The sequence below is a fragment of the Acartia tonsa genome, chromosome 6, assembly GCF_053477335.1.
Source record: "Acartia tonsa isolate MP-2025a chromosome 6, ASM5347733v1, whole genome shotgun sequence".
NCBI lineage: Eukaryota > Metazoa > Arthropoda > Copepoda > Calanoida > Acartiidae > Acartia > Acartia tonsa.
This window is the reverse complement of record NC_137265.1, coordinates 12,523,184-12,538,177: the sequence shown is the minus strand read 5'-3', so window position 1 is coordinate 12,538,177 and position 14,994 is coordinate 12,523,184. Positions and strand designations below refer to the sequence as shown.

At 32.7% G+C, this 14,994-nt stretch overlaps 1 protein-coding gene across 1 annotated transcript in view; it reads right to left on the bottom strand.

Annotated features, from left to right (window-relative positions):
- Nucleotides 1-1,330: 1,330 nt before the first annotated feature.
- Nucleotides 1,331-14,994, bottom strand: part of LOC145323272 (uncharacterized) — a 39,835-nt gene continuing 26,171 nt past the window's right edge. The window contains exons 10-13 of the mRNA XM_080165701.1: nt 12,621-12,725; nt 9,103-9,158; nt 4,811-4,878; nt 1,331-3,425 (exon numbers count right to left, since the gene is read on the bottom strand). Of these exons, the coding sequence (XP_080021827.1) occupies nt 3,357-3,425; nt 4,811-4,878; nt 9,103-9,158; nt 12,621-12,725 (298 nt within the window). The 3' untranslated portion in view covers nt 1,331-3,356. The remainder of the gene's footprint in view (nt 3,426-4,810; nt 4,879-9,102; nt 9,159-12,620; nt 12,726-14,994) is intronic.

Here is a 14,994-nt window from a genome sequence, read left to right as displayed (position 1 = left end):
AGGGATAAGACAATGAACCATAAATTGATGTACGTCCCCAATGATGGTAAACAAATTACCCTTTTGCAATTTATTGCTTGAAAAGTTTAAACTTGCATATAAAGATTTAATAAAAGTACTTAAAGTTTTCAGCCAGTTAATAAGAAAGCGTGTTTATAAAACTTTATATATAATAAAAAATTTCAATCCATTGTCCCCTCCCTTCCTGGTTGGGGGGGGGGGGTAGGGTGGGCTGAAATATATATTAAATCTTGAAAATTGAACTTTTACTTAATCATACTTTATCTCAAACTTTTTATTATATTAAAGTTAATATTTTTATAAACTTTAGCTACATTTTATTATTTTTAATATATTTATTCAAGTTGGGGGATAAAAATAATACCTTTCGGAAAAGCTTAGATTAATTTTTTTTCTTTTCTCTGAAGTTAATATTTTTTTTTACTGTACTATGTGCAAGCGGCTACGCTCCTAGAGGCCTCTTTTGGCACTTGAGTGAAGGGAAACTAGGATTCGATCCTTTACTTTCCTCCCTCCAAACGCTTATAAACCTTTTCTGGATACTGACAGACATACATACTACATCAAAATTCGTTTTTAAATGGAAAATTATACTGGTACCCCATTAATTGTGTTTTAAAACTTTAGGCACCCTTATTAAATTATGATTGGATGGTACATACAAGCAAAGTCAAAACTGATCCATTAATGTAAGAGGTTAGTTTATTGATTAAATTTATCCTCCCATTGTAAGGTCCATTTAACCCTGACTGTTTAGGAATAAAAAATTTTTGTCTGGGATCTTAAGGGACAAGACGATGAATTGATATAAAATCAAAATTACCCATTTTGTAGATTAAATATATTAGATGAAAAAATTTGACACTATAATTTGGAGCAATCAATCAAATTTCAAAGAAAAAGTTCCATCAGTTTTTGAGTCTCCGTATAAGATATCGTGGTTATAAAACTTTGAGTACCAGTGTAATTTAAGTCCTATATACCCTCCCTCCCTAAGTTTATAACAAGTTTGTTTAGAATATAATAATGGATATAGGATATATGTGGATATATTGACAGGAGAAAATTTAACGTTAAATAACTAGGCTGCTAATATAGACCTCATGAATTGGTCAGTTCATTCATCCAGTATTTGGGGGAGGAAATGGTATAAATGGGGTGGATGGATGGGAATCGTTATTTTATTCAGCTATGAGTATTACTTTCACAGAGTACATGAAAATCTGGTGCAACATCCAAGTAATTATATATCGATTAGAATGTTATGTTGACGTCAGACACTCGATCAAACACTGCACTTAAGTCAAACTGTTGTTAATTAAATTTTATTATAAAATAACACTTCAAATACAAAAAAAATCACAAAATTAATCATTGCAGAATATATTTACAAAATAATACATTTTGATTAGATTTAAATTTTAGATATATTTTAAACATATTTTAAAACTAACAGTTTCTTATATTTGAATTTAGTTTTATATTCATGAAATTTGGAGTAAAAAGTATTTAAAATCAAAATTTAATTTTTAACATGGCTCGGCAGATAATTTTTACTTACAGACAACTGAAGTGTGGTTGCCGAGCCTCGGACTAAAAAAACTTAAACTGAATTAGCTCTGTTTAAAATAACAAATGCGTCCAAAAGTCAAGGGGCTTATTTAACAATAAATGCTTTAAAAAAAGTCAATTAAAAAAAAACAAATGATAAAAATTAAAATTTGATTCAGGAACAAATGAAGTAAATAAGAAAATATTGGATCTAGTGCAGTTCACGGTTAAATGTTCCTGGTAACGATTAAACAGTAACAGTAACAATCCCTTTTCACTCCACAGGGGGGAGCATAGGCCGCTGACAATTTGTCAGGTTTTCTGTAACAATGTGGCTTTTTATGGATATGGTATAGGGTTGTCAGAACTAAGCCCTATGACAACCAACCCTTTGATTGCACGACCTTTGTCTGAGAAGTCCTAATTGTGCATGGTAGTGAGTTGCGCCTGTTTTGGGCCAAGGCATTCCCCATACTCTAACTATTTATGTCGCGCACCTGACATAGCAGCAGTAGGAACCATTTTTAACGTCTTTAGTTATGACGCGGTGTCGGACAGAGATTCGAACCGATGACGAGCGGATGCGCTACGTGTTGAGCCACTGTCGCGGGTAACGATTATCACCAAATATTTATGAACTTTAAACGCTGCTAACTTCTAAACGAAGGAACGTACATGTTAAGACCACATACCGTGAACTGCAAGATAAGGTTCCAGGATAATGCAGGAGTCTCAAACGTCGGAGTGGAAAAACGCAGGAGTATTAGTATATTAATTTGATTAAGTATTTCTGTACAGGTTATGTTAGGTTAAGATATGAATATATAAATAAGCCCCCGCAGGGGTTAGGTATTTAAAAACTATAGTTTTAAATAGGTTAGAATAGGTGAAGTTTCCACTCCGAAGTTTGTCCACTCCGACGTTCGGGACTCCTGCGTTTGTCCTAGGATCCAAGATAACTGTGCATTAATTAGTAATATAATTTCCAGATTATGTGTAAGCCTTCGTTTTTCTGGTAAAATTTTTTACAAGCAAATAAAAATTGGCCGTTACCAGCCTTTAAAGTTTATAGATTTTTGGTTATAGTCGTTACTGGGAACATTTTACCGTGAACTGCGCTAGATCTAGAAAGATGACACACCAACTTACTAGTAATACCTAAAATCAAGATTCCTCAGTAAAAATTATTTTCTACAGTAAATCATTAAAATACGGTTTGCATGGAATCAATCGATCACAAAATATAAATATTATTCACGAAAAAATTATTATTATTATTGCTGAGTAATTGATATTAATTGAAATATTATATAAATATTGGTTCAACTCAGAATTTTGCAAGTGGACAAAACATAACCCCCTCCAAAGATTGATGAACCAATAAAACTATTCCATACGTATTTGAAAGGATATATAAAAATAACGAAACCTTTAAAGAGATATTTCTTATGTTATTATTCAATGACCGACAGTCTGACGGTCAAATTAAATTATACACTTGATGCTCATTGATACAGGGAATCTTCACCAAAAAAATGTCAACAGTATATCTTCAATAGGAGCCGAGAAATTCTCATTTCTCTCATAACGTTAGGTAAGGTGAGGTTAGGTTTTATTAGGTATTAGATAGCCCAGTAGAATTAGGCCAAAGCGGGGGTTTAGGCATAGGAAAAAACATCCCTCCTCTTTTAAATTTTTTTTAATGGTTTGGCAAGGGGTATAATTTCACCCACTAGCAAAATAAGGGAATAATCTTTATTTTATATTATGTTTAATCATGATAATTAGAATCTTTCTAGCTCTTCAAATAGATTTTGTTTTGACATGTCTTCTTTCAGATTAATCATATCATCCTAAATAAGAAGATTAGTAATGTATTATACAGGGATATTGCATCTGTAAATTATTATCTGTATACACAGTAGGGTGGGTCGATTTTGGAATTTCACATTAGTAGACATTGGCAAGAGTTACTGGGCCAATATAAAACACTGTAAAACTCGAAAGAGGTTTTTTAATTCAAAAACAATGGGCGCGCGGGGGGTTGAAAATGTGCCCGCCCCCTTATAAAACCAAAAATTGAAATTCCTTCAAACACAGGCATGTTGCATATCAAAATGACCGCATTGAAATGCTGATTACAGATCTAAAAATCGTTTTGAAAAATATTGATTCAGTCTGAAATGATTTTCAAATAACCTACTAAAATGAACAATTTTGACCAAATCAGCTGTTTTTAGGTACTTAATGAGATCTTATTCAAACTAGGAGCAATATTTTTCAAAACGAATTTCAGATTCGTAATCAGCATTTCAATGCGGTCATTTTGATATGCAACATGCCTGTGTTTGAAGGAATTTAAATTTTTGGTTTTATAAGGGGGTGGGTACTATTTATACCCCCCGCGCGCCGGCAGCCATAAGAGCCAAGTCACTTTTGAAACTTGAATGGGGCTTATCATACATATATATGACTTCCACAACTTATGATAACAGTAAAATCTAAAAAAAGGGTGAAATGGGCCCACCCTAATACACAGAGGGATATAGCTCTAGAAGATAATTTGTTTTGACATGTTTTCTTTTATATTAATCATATCATCCTAAATAGGAAGATTAGTAATTTATTATACAGGAATATTATAGTTGTATATCAATATTATTAAATTATTATTTAACAGAGGATATGGTAATAGAAAATTGATATCTGCAACATATGGACGAACGGACATTCCTTGGATGTAGAAAAGTTTCAGCTTAGTTGACGTACATCTTTTTGCATAGAGTAATAAGATCACAATATTTATTTTTTAGTATTTTAAAGGATTTTTTAATTCTTAGTCTTTTTGCGCAAAATGTAATGTACTTTTCTGTGTTTAAAAGAAGGAGATTACTTTTTTCTAAGAAGAATGTAGAAATCCTTTATTTTAGGATTTAATACCTTTTACTTCAAAAAACGGACTTTTTAAAATGCAAGATTTTAGTATAAGCATGTACATTGGCGGTGTATCTCCCAAAGAATTTCAAGGGGAGGGGGGGGGGGTTACAATGTATCCCACCCCATCACATCCTCAGTTAAAATTTCGTATATGACTTTAAAAGCTGAATAATAAGTAGATTAAATTTAGAATCATACAGAAAACATTCCATTTCTTTTAACCTTTGTGATTATTGCTTGAACGACCAAATAGCATATTAACTTATAGAGTAGCTTCGCTGCATAGAAAATTTTTTTGTACCTGTAGATAAATTTCTTCCGTGTATTTATATTTGAAGTAGAGCAACACAGCTATCACCATCGATATCACTGAAATAAAAACAAAGTAGTAGGATGAGTGTGTGTGTTTGAGTTTTTGTGGGATGCTACCACTTCTAGGACTAGCAAAAGTATAGCTTCTGTGTTTTTGACAAAAAGAGGTGTGTTTTTGTCAATTTGTTCTATTGGTGTATAATTGGCAATATTTGTACTGGTATCTGAGTTAATATCATGAATGTATGTATGTAGCCCTGATTCTCTGAAATTGGGATTCAGATGCACACGGAGATTGGAGGTGAGAATCCTTTGGCCAATCATAGGTTGGGAAGCTTCTCGCACAGCTGGATGTATTCTATTGTTATATTATGAGCTGGCTACTCAATTATTACATCACCCTGGCCTAGAGTGTTGGCAGGTGTCCCATATTAAACCACCCTCATTTGAATGAGGAGCATGGACGATATGCAGAATTCTAACTTATGTGAATATCATGGAAGAGGGGACTGTAACTTTCACTGGTACCCAGGGGTAGCCCTTCTAACAATCAATTCTACAAAAATAATCACAAAACCTTTAAAGTATGTGGAAGTATATTTAGTTTTTTTTCATGTAATTGAAGAGGGGTGGGTAAGAAGGGGAGGAAAAGGGGAGGGAATATCATTCCCTTTTCCCTGACTAGTACCCAAAGTATTACAAACAAAACTCTGAGACCTTAAATCTTGATTTGTTTGTACAAACTAGCAGTATCTAAACTTTTTCAACAATAATTTGATCTGCAAAAGGGTAAATTTTGTTTGCCATAATTACGAGTGTATATCAAATTATTGACCATTGTCTTATCCCTTAAGATCCCTTGCAATATTTATGTATATATTTTTTACCCGCGATCGTGGCTCAACACGTAGCGCAGCCGCTCGTCGCCGGGGAGGCGATAGGTTCGAATCTCGGGCCGACATCGCGTCAAAAAAGGTTCCTATTGCTGCTAAGGCAGGTGCACGACATGAATAGTAAGAGTAGGGTGAATGCCTTGGACCATAAACAGACACAACTCAATGCAATGCATAGTTAGGACAACTCAGACAAACGTCGTGCAATCAAAGGGTGGGTTGTCTTATGGATGTTACTTAACCTAATATCCTTGGGTGTTAGAGTATCGCATCCCATTACACGTGGAGATGCTCTGGGTCCTCTAAATGATCACTTAAATAAATCTCGCCCTTACGAGGTAATAGTAATGGTATGTATATATTACAGCTATGTATTATATGTATTTTGGTCTTTGACTTCTTGTCTAAGTACTGTTCATGTTTGTATACCAGGAATCTTACGGGATAAGACAATGGACAATTAATTGATGTACACTCACCTCCAATTATGATTAATAAAATTACCCCTACAATAAATTAATATTAATGGTAGAAAAGTTTGGATACTTCTATTTTGCATCAACTAATCCCAACGCCAATCAATGAGAGAATAGTTATTTCTTTCATCGTATTATAAACCGTTTTTCGCGGATATAGAATGCACAATTATAAGATTAAAACTAGTTTTTTTAGCCCCGAGGTGCTGAAGGCACGGGCTAAAAAACTGGTTTTAATCTTATGATTGTACATTTTTATATTCATAGAAAGCGGTTTATAATACGATGCTAGACATAGTTTTTTCGTATGGATGAGAACCGGTTCCTATCCACCAGATTCGAATGAATACGAGAAAATATTTATAAAACTTTGGGAACCAGTATGTTTTTACAGTCCACTGTCCCCTCCCTGCCTGCCTTAATGTTTACAAAGAAGAAAAAAGTTTTGTTTTCATTATTTGTTTTAACTTTTACTGAGGTTGTCATATTAGGACTTCTAAGGAATATAAGGATAGGACAATGGCCAATGTACATCGCCAATGATGATATATAAAATCACCCCAATCGAAGATTACAATTAGAGGTTGGAACGTTTTGACACTCAACTTAATTTGAAGGCAAATTAAAATTCAATAGAAGTCCCCAAAGATGTTGAGCCAACGAATGAGAAAATGTTATTATAAAACTTTGGGGACTAGTGTAATTAACAGCCCAATGTCCCCTCCCTCCCTGCTTATTAAGGATACAGGGATAGGACAATGGACAGTTAATTGCTCAGCAGTTTTCCAAATCTTCAAAGTAAGAAGCCCTTTTTCTTTCTAAAGGTAAATAGCTTCTTATTTTTACAGAATATTTGTACAATTACATCTCCCTAATAGCATTGAGTGTAGACTTTGGATATGATTAAATTAACCAACTTTGTCAGATTAGGTAGCATAACTACTCTTTACTTTAGGGGTATGTATGTCTGTATGTCCATAATAGTAGTACTTAGTGTAGACTATGGATATGATTAGATTAACCAACTTTGTCAGGTTAGGTAGTGTATCTACTCTATACTCTAGGGGTATGTATGTCTGTATGTCCATAATAGAGTGTAGACTATGGATATGCTTAAATTAACCAACTTTGTCAAGTTAGGTAGTGTAGCTACTCTATACTCTAGGGGTATGTATGTCTGTATGTCCATAATAGTAGTACTCAGTGTTGACTAGGGATATGATTAAATCAACCAACTTTGTCAGGTTAGGTAGTGTAGCTACTCTATAACTAAGGTCGTGTATGTCTGTATGTCCATAGTAGTAGTACTCAGTGTAGACTAGAGATATGCTTAAGTTAACCAACTGTGTCAGGTTAGGTAGCGTAGCTACTTAATAGCTAAGGTAAATTTATTAATCTATTTATCCTGTTTTTTTTTACCCTTTCTCCTATAGTACTTAAAAATTTAATTTTCTTTATCGTGTATTGTTCAAACTTCTTATGGTATGATTTCTGGACAAAATCGTTCTAGGTAACTTTGTAATGTTTTCCTGGTACTATAGTTTTGATTTGGTATGTAGGTTCTTTCACTCAAAGTTTCTATCGAGTATTGAAACCACCACCCCTTTTATCTTTTATTTTGAATTTTTATTTTGAAAATATGCCCAAACCTGCGGATCTTTGATCCTTGGGGGCTTCCCAGTACCCAATATAACCTAACCTAACCTGACTTAACATAATAAACAAACAAACTTGGAGATACGGAAATTGTCATGGGTGACGTCATGAAAATACGTCTAAAAAATTAAGGATGAGAGAAGAGGAGATGTGGGAAAGGAAACTCCTAAATAAGAGATGGATGTAGACATATTTTATGACGTCACACATGACACTTTCCGTATCTCCAAAAAATTCCGTCCTTAATTTTCAATTTATTTAAAAATATGGGGAGGGGGGGGGGGGGGGCTCTGCAATAACTTTAAGGGGAACTACTTTCAGTAATTTAATTAGAAAACTTTCCACCGAACAATTTCATACCAACAATAAACTCTTAAATACATTTTTGTTTTGTAATTTTGGAAAATTTTTAACTTAAGTAGTTTAATTAAGAATCTAAAAAGGTTTGAAAATCTAGGATAATAAGAAAAGTTAAGTTGATTGAAACACGTACAAGGGATTATGTATCAGGAGAATGGTTATTTATTGCATCGTATTGTGGACAGCCTTTCGCGATTAGTAAAATGAAAGCATTCGACCCCTAGGGGCTAGTAAAACTGGTTTTAATCTAAAATTTAATTTAAATATTTGTGAAAAATTGTCTATAATAGGATGCTATGCATGATTTTTTAGTAACGCTGAGAACTGGTTTTAATCCATCGACCATTAATCGGCTTTGAAGCCATACTGGAAAGACTTTTTACACACTTTTCGCCAGCCACAAATAATGAATAATTATTTATCAAAATCTGTATTAGAGCAAGCTATTTCAGGTAACACCACCCCCTCTAACCCCTCGGGAAGATTGAACCTCCACCGTCCATATTATAGTTTTAAAACTAAAGAATTCAGGGTGATCTCTTTCCAGTGCGACTTCTCCTGGGATAAAAATAGTTATACCCATACCTGGAACCTGCATAGAAGAACAAAATCGGTTCAGTGGTTAGCGAGATATTAAGCTACAGACAGACAGACAGACATCATCACATAGGGACAATAAAATAATTCACCCTTCAAAAGAAAGTGTTTATTTGAGCGACAAAATATTGGCGCAAAATAATACGGAAAGTGTCATGTGTGACGTCATAAAAATATGTCTAAATCCATCTCTTTTATAGGGGTTTTGTTTCCCACTGCTTTCGTCCTTCCTTTTCAGACGTATTTTATAGCGTCATTCATGACACTTTTCGTTCTCCCCGAAAAAATGTTTTTCTTACCCAATAGAATTCCAACTACAATAACGGCTCCGAGCTCCAAGCCAATTCCACTTCCACTAAAAACAACAATTTTAATTATTGGGACAGCGTATTACGTAATAAAAATACAAAATAAAAATAAAGGAAGTATTTAAGGAGATGTATAATAGACGCTGTCCCTATTTTTAAAAGCGAAGCTTTTCTATAATTAGGGTAGGTCCGGAACGGATAGCTATTTTTCGTTAATTTAGGCGTGTTTGAATTGTAAGATTTGAAACTTTGCATTGTGATTCATGTAGTAATTAGGTACGACTTAGAAAGCGTAGCAACTCTATAATATTAAACATTACCAGAATGTCCGTACGTTCCTTTTAAACATTTACTTTTTTAACAACAAATTTTTATGTGATCTAATTATTCAATTGATCTGATTTTTGGTTTACTGATTCCTTGGACAACAAAGTACAATATTATAGGCGAAGCAACTCTATAATCAAGTCCTAAAAATGTAAAAATGTCCATTACATATTCCTTTACATCTTTGTATGTAAAATTTATTTATCGCATCGAATTATAGACAGCTTTCCGCGGATATTAAAATATAAATTGGATAAAGTCCCAGGGAAGTTTCTTCGTATTTTCATAGTAGTTTTTCTCCTATTTTTAGGGGGCTCTAAACCTGCGAGGCCAATTGCCTAAACCTGCGGGGCAATTACTTAACCCAATATAACCTAACCTAAAATAGCCTGTCAAAAGCCATTTTGAAAATATGACGAATCGCTCCTTAAGGTGCGTTGCCACGAAAGGGACTATACCCGAAAAATTTTATGATTAAAACCAGTTTAAATGGCCCCGAGAATCCGAAGGCCCTGGATAACAAAACGGATATTAATTTTATTTTTGTTGTTTTAATATTCGTGGAAAATTGTCTGTAATATAATTCTATACATGATTTTTTCAGTATGGCTGAGAACCGGCCGTTCTATTTCAGCGGATATTAATTGGTTTCGAAGCCATTCTGGAAACATTACTTCTATGCTAGCCTATAAGAATGATTTAAAGTATTTTGCTTATTATGTCTTGATACAGAAAATCCTTAAAATTATTTTAACAGTGAAATATGTAGGTATAAAATGTTATTTTATTGTTGATATATGCTTTTGATTTTTTTAGCAATTATTAAGGTGTTGAGTTTCTTTAATCAATCGTGTTTCAATTTTGATTATTACTTAACATTTTTTATTTTCGTTATACAGTTAGGAAGATGAATAAATTTTTATAGATGCAGAAATATAATCTATGATTACGGTTTTGACCTCTCTTAGTAATGATATCATCATGTCCGATATGATTTTTGAAATATACCATTCCGCTTTCAATAGAAACGAAACTTAAATGGTACATTCATGGTTACAAACTAGCGTATTTATAAACATTGATTTTCTTATTTAAATCGACATAATATTAATGGCATATACTAAATATTATTTTCATTTAACATACATTTTTTAAAATTATAAATAGTATTTTATACATTTTTACGATTAACACAACCTAAAAATAGTATGTATTATTTGAATTATGTCGATGTTAAAAGTATAAACCACCATTCCAGTTTCAGCTCTATTGAAAGTGGAATGGTACATTACAAAAACCGTATGGACCTTAATGATATCATCACTAAGAGAGTCAAAATTGGAAGGGTAGATTACAAAAATCATATCTGCCTATAAAAATGGAATAATTCATTACATTTTTTAGTGGGTCAAAACCAAAATCATAAATTATGTATAAAATGGATTCAACCTCCTAACTGTTAAAATAGATTAAATTTTCCTTGTTTTTATAAAGAAAAATGTAAGAAAATTGATGAAAAAGCATGATTATGGAAATACAAAATATTTTATACAGTAAAAATATTCTTTATCAATATTTAGCTTAAAATATAAATCTAACATGTGTGTTTTTCTGTAAAAATATTTTCTTTGTTTCTTGTATTTAAAATGAAAATATTTATATGACTTTTCAAATTAAATTGAAGATTTGAGTAAGATTTGACGGGATGAAGCTACAAAAGACACTAGAGATAATTAATGGAAATTCAAATCAAACTAATATAGCGTGATTTTAAAACTCTGGGTACCAGTGTAATTTACAGTTAAATGACCCCTACCTCCCTAGGATGTCTGTGTTTTCATTCATTTTCAGACACACAGACAGACATCCTGTTACTTTTTTATAAGTAAAGGGTGCGCAAAAAATTGCGAAGATTTTTAAAATTCAAATTGCGTGGCTTGTGTTAATAGTAGAAAAATGTTACTCATACCGTTAGAACCGCTAAAAAGTCTATTTTTTTTGGAAATATAAGAACTATTCCTCTGCTACGTTTAGTTCGGGAGCTACGTGTTAAAATGTCCCAACTGACGTAAAACTTGGCTTGCGAGTAAATTTTCAAATATAACTAAAAATTAGAGAAGATATTTTGCAAAAAGAAATGCCTACATTTTTAAATTTCAAATTGCGCGGCTTGTGTTAATAGTAGAAAAATGTTACGCATACCGTTAGAACCGCTATAAACTGTATTCTTTTTGGAAATATAAGAAAGGTTCCTGTGCTACAAATAATCTAGGAGCTAGGTGATAAAATTTCCCAAAATTTACTCGTAAATCAAGTTTTAAGTCAGTTGGGATATTTTAACACGTAGCTCCTAAATTATGTGTAGCACAGGAAACGTTGTTATATTTCATAAAAATAGACTTCTTAGCGGTTCTAAAGGTATGCGTAACATTTTTCTACTATTAACACAAGCCGCGCAATTTGAATTTTAAAAATCTACACATTTTTTTGCCCACCCTTTATCTACCTAGCTTGGTGTCTGTATTTCTCATAAAGGTGATGTAACACCTCTGAGAGTAACTTGTTCTTATTCATTATACAGACACAGACATCCTGTTACTTTTATATAAGTATCTACCTAGCTTGATGTCTGTATTTCTCATGTAGGTGGTGTAACTCCTCTGAGAGTAACTTGTTTTCATTCATTATACAGACACATAGACATCATGTTACTTTTATATAAGTATCTACCTAGCTTGATGTCTGTATTTCTCGTGAAGATGGTGTAACACCTCTGAGAGTAACTTGTTCTCATTCATTATACAGACACACAGACATCCTGTTACTTTTATATAAGTATCTACCTAGCTTGATGTCTGTATTTCTCATGTAGGTGGTGTAACACCTCTATGAGTAACTAGTTCTCATTCTTAATACAGACACACAGACATCCTGTTTCTTTTATATAAGTATCTACCTAGCTTGATGCCTGTATTTCTCATGTAGGTGGTGTAACACCTCTGAGGGTTACTTGTTCTCATTCATTATACATATAGACAGACATCCTGTTAATTTTATATAAGTATCTACCTAGCTTGATGTCTGTATTTCTCATGTAGGTGGTGTAACGCCTCTGAGTGTAACTTGTTCTCATTCATAATACAGACACACAGACATCCTGTTACTTTTAAATAAGTATCTACCTAGCTTGATGTCTGTATTTCTCGTGTAGGTGGTGTAACGCCTCTGAGAGTAACTTGTTCTCATTCATTATGCAGTCATCGTCCTCAAGCAACCATTCTCCATTTCTAAAAATTAATTCATTCACAAAAAAATTCAATCTTTAAATTGAGTGTCAAAACGTTTCAACCAATAGGTTTGATCTACATATTGTTATTATCAATCTATCATTTCTAGTCGTATCTCTTAATATTCTAGCCTATCTATGAATAAAATAATACTTACTTTTGTAGTTTTACTTTTGTGCCTAAATGTTTACAAGATTATTTGGATCTACTGCAGTTCACGGTAAAATATTGCTGGTAAGCAATATTTCCAAAAATCTATGAATTTTAAAGGCTGCTAGCTGCGAAACGGCTGAACGTTAAGATCATACCCGCACACCGTTTTAAGCGGCATAAGAAAGCCTACAAATAATCTGGAATAGCCAAGATCTAATTATGCACAGGGAAAGCTCCACTGAAAAAAAAACGTGTAAAATAGGTCTTTTTTACGCATTTCTCTGCACTGCGAGATAATTATGCATTATTGATTTATGGATATTCTAGATTATTTGTAGGCCTTCTTATGCCGCTTAAAACAGTGTGCGGGCATGATCTGTACGTTCAGCCGTTTGGCAGCCATCAGCCTTTGAAATTCATAGATTTTTGGAAATATTGCTTACCAGCAATATTTTACCACGTGAACTGCAGTAGATCCGATTGTTTTATTGTATCAATAGCTAATAATGTAATTTGTTTTGTTATTTATATCATCGTTTTAAATAAAACGAAAAATTATATTGATTTTCAGCTTTGTTAGACTCAAAGAGCCGAAGGCTAAAGGGATAGTTAGCATCTTATATGTCCAGGGAAGGTTTATAACTATTTTGGGAAGGGTTTCCCTGCCCTCAAGTGCCCTTGGGAGGCCTCTAGGGGCCTTACCGCCAGTACTTTATATGATCTTTGTTAAAAGTTAATAAAATTCTAAATGAAAATTGAGAAAAGTCCATACATACATATATAATATATATAGCATGTAATACATATACATTTTTCTGGGAAAGAGAATTTTATTGTGCTTGATATTTAAACAAGGATGACAACATTAATAAGTAGCAAAGCACCAAAATATAATGGAACGGACAAATAAACAAACTGAGATTTATAGCAGATGATCAGTTTTTATAACAAAGAAGAGAAAGGGAGAGAAGTTGCAAAATTTCAAGAAATCTTTTTTTCCCTGCCCCTCGGACTTAAAAAAACTAGTTTAAAACTTAAATTTTTTCATTTTAATACCAGCAGATAGCTGTCTAATAAGACGATGCGATAAATAACTATTCTCTTTCAATATTTTTAAGTTGAAAAATTTGAGTTAAAGTAATAAAAACTACATTAGTATTACTAACTATCTTGTCCTAGGAGATAAGAACTATTTTTCAGCTAATTATAAATATCCATGTACTAACTTCTAAAAAGAAAAAAAACTAGTTAATTCTATCTTTATATTTAGAATTCGTCATTTTATTCAGTACATTTAAAAAATTATATCATTTACAAAAAAATGTTCAATTATGAAAAAGATCTTATGCTGATGTATTTTTGAAACACAATAAAAGCTAAATGATAATACTTTTCAATTTGTGTAGTAATAGAAAGCAGTTTACAAACTTTTCCAACAATGTTTTTATCTACAGAAGGGGTAATTTTGTCATTATAATTGGGGCTTTACATCAATCTTACATTGTCTTATCCCCTGAGACCCCTTAATTTCACTTCATTTTTGACAATCTAAAATCATTTGAATGATTTCTGCAAATTCAAACAAACTTTTTGAAGTCTTGATTGGGTAGTACAAACAAGTAGTATCCAAACTTTTCCACCAATGATTGTTATCTACAGAAGGGGTTATTTGTTTTTTTAATTGGGGTTAAGACTTCTGCCTTTTATACAATTTTTTAACAATCTGAATCTATGTGAGTGATATTTGCAAATGCAAACAAACCTGAATTCTGGGAGAACTGAACAAGAGACAGCTAAGACATGGCATTAAATATTTGTATAATTCTGGAAGATATGAACAAGAGACTGCTGAGACATAACACTAAATATTTGTACAATTCTTGGAGATATGAACAAGAGACAGCTAAGACATGGCACTAAATATTTGAACAATTCTGGGAAATATGAACAAGAGACAGCTAAGACATGGCACTAAATATTTGTATAATTCTGGGAGAACTGAACTAGAGACTGCTAAGACATGGCACTAAGTATTTGTACAATTCTGGGAGAACTGAACAAGAGACTGCTAAGACATGACACTAAATATTTGTACAATTCTGGGTAAACTGAACTA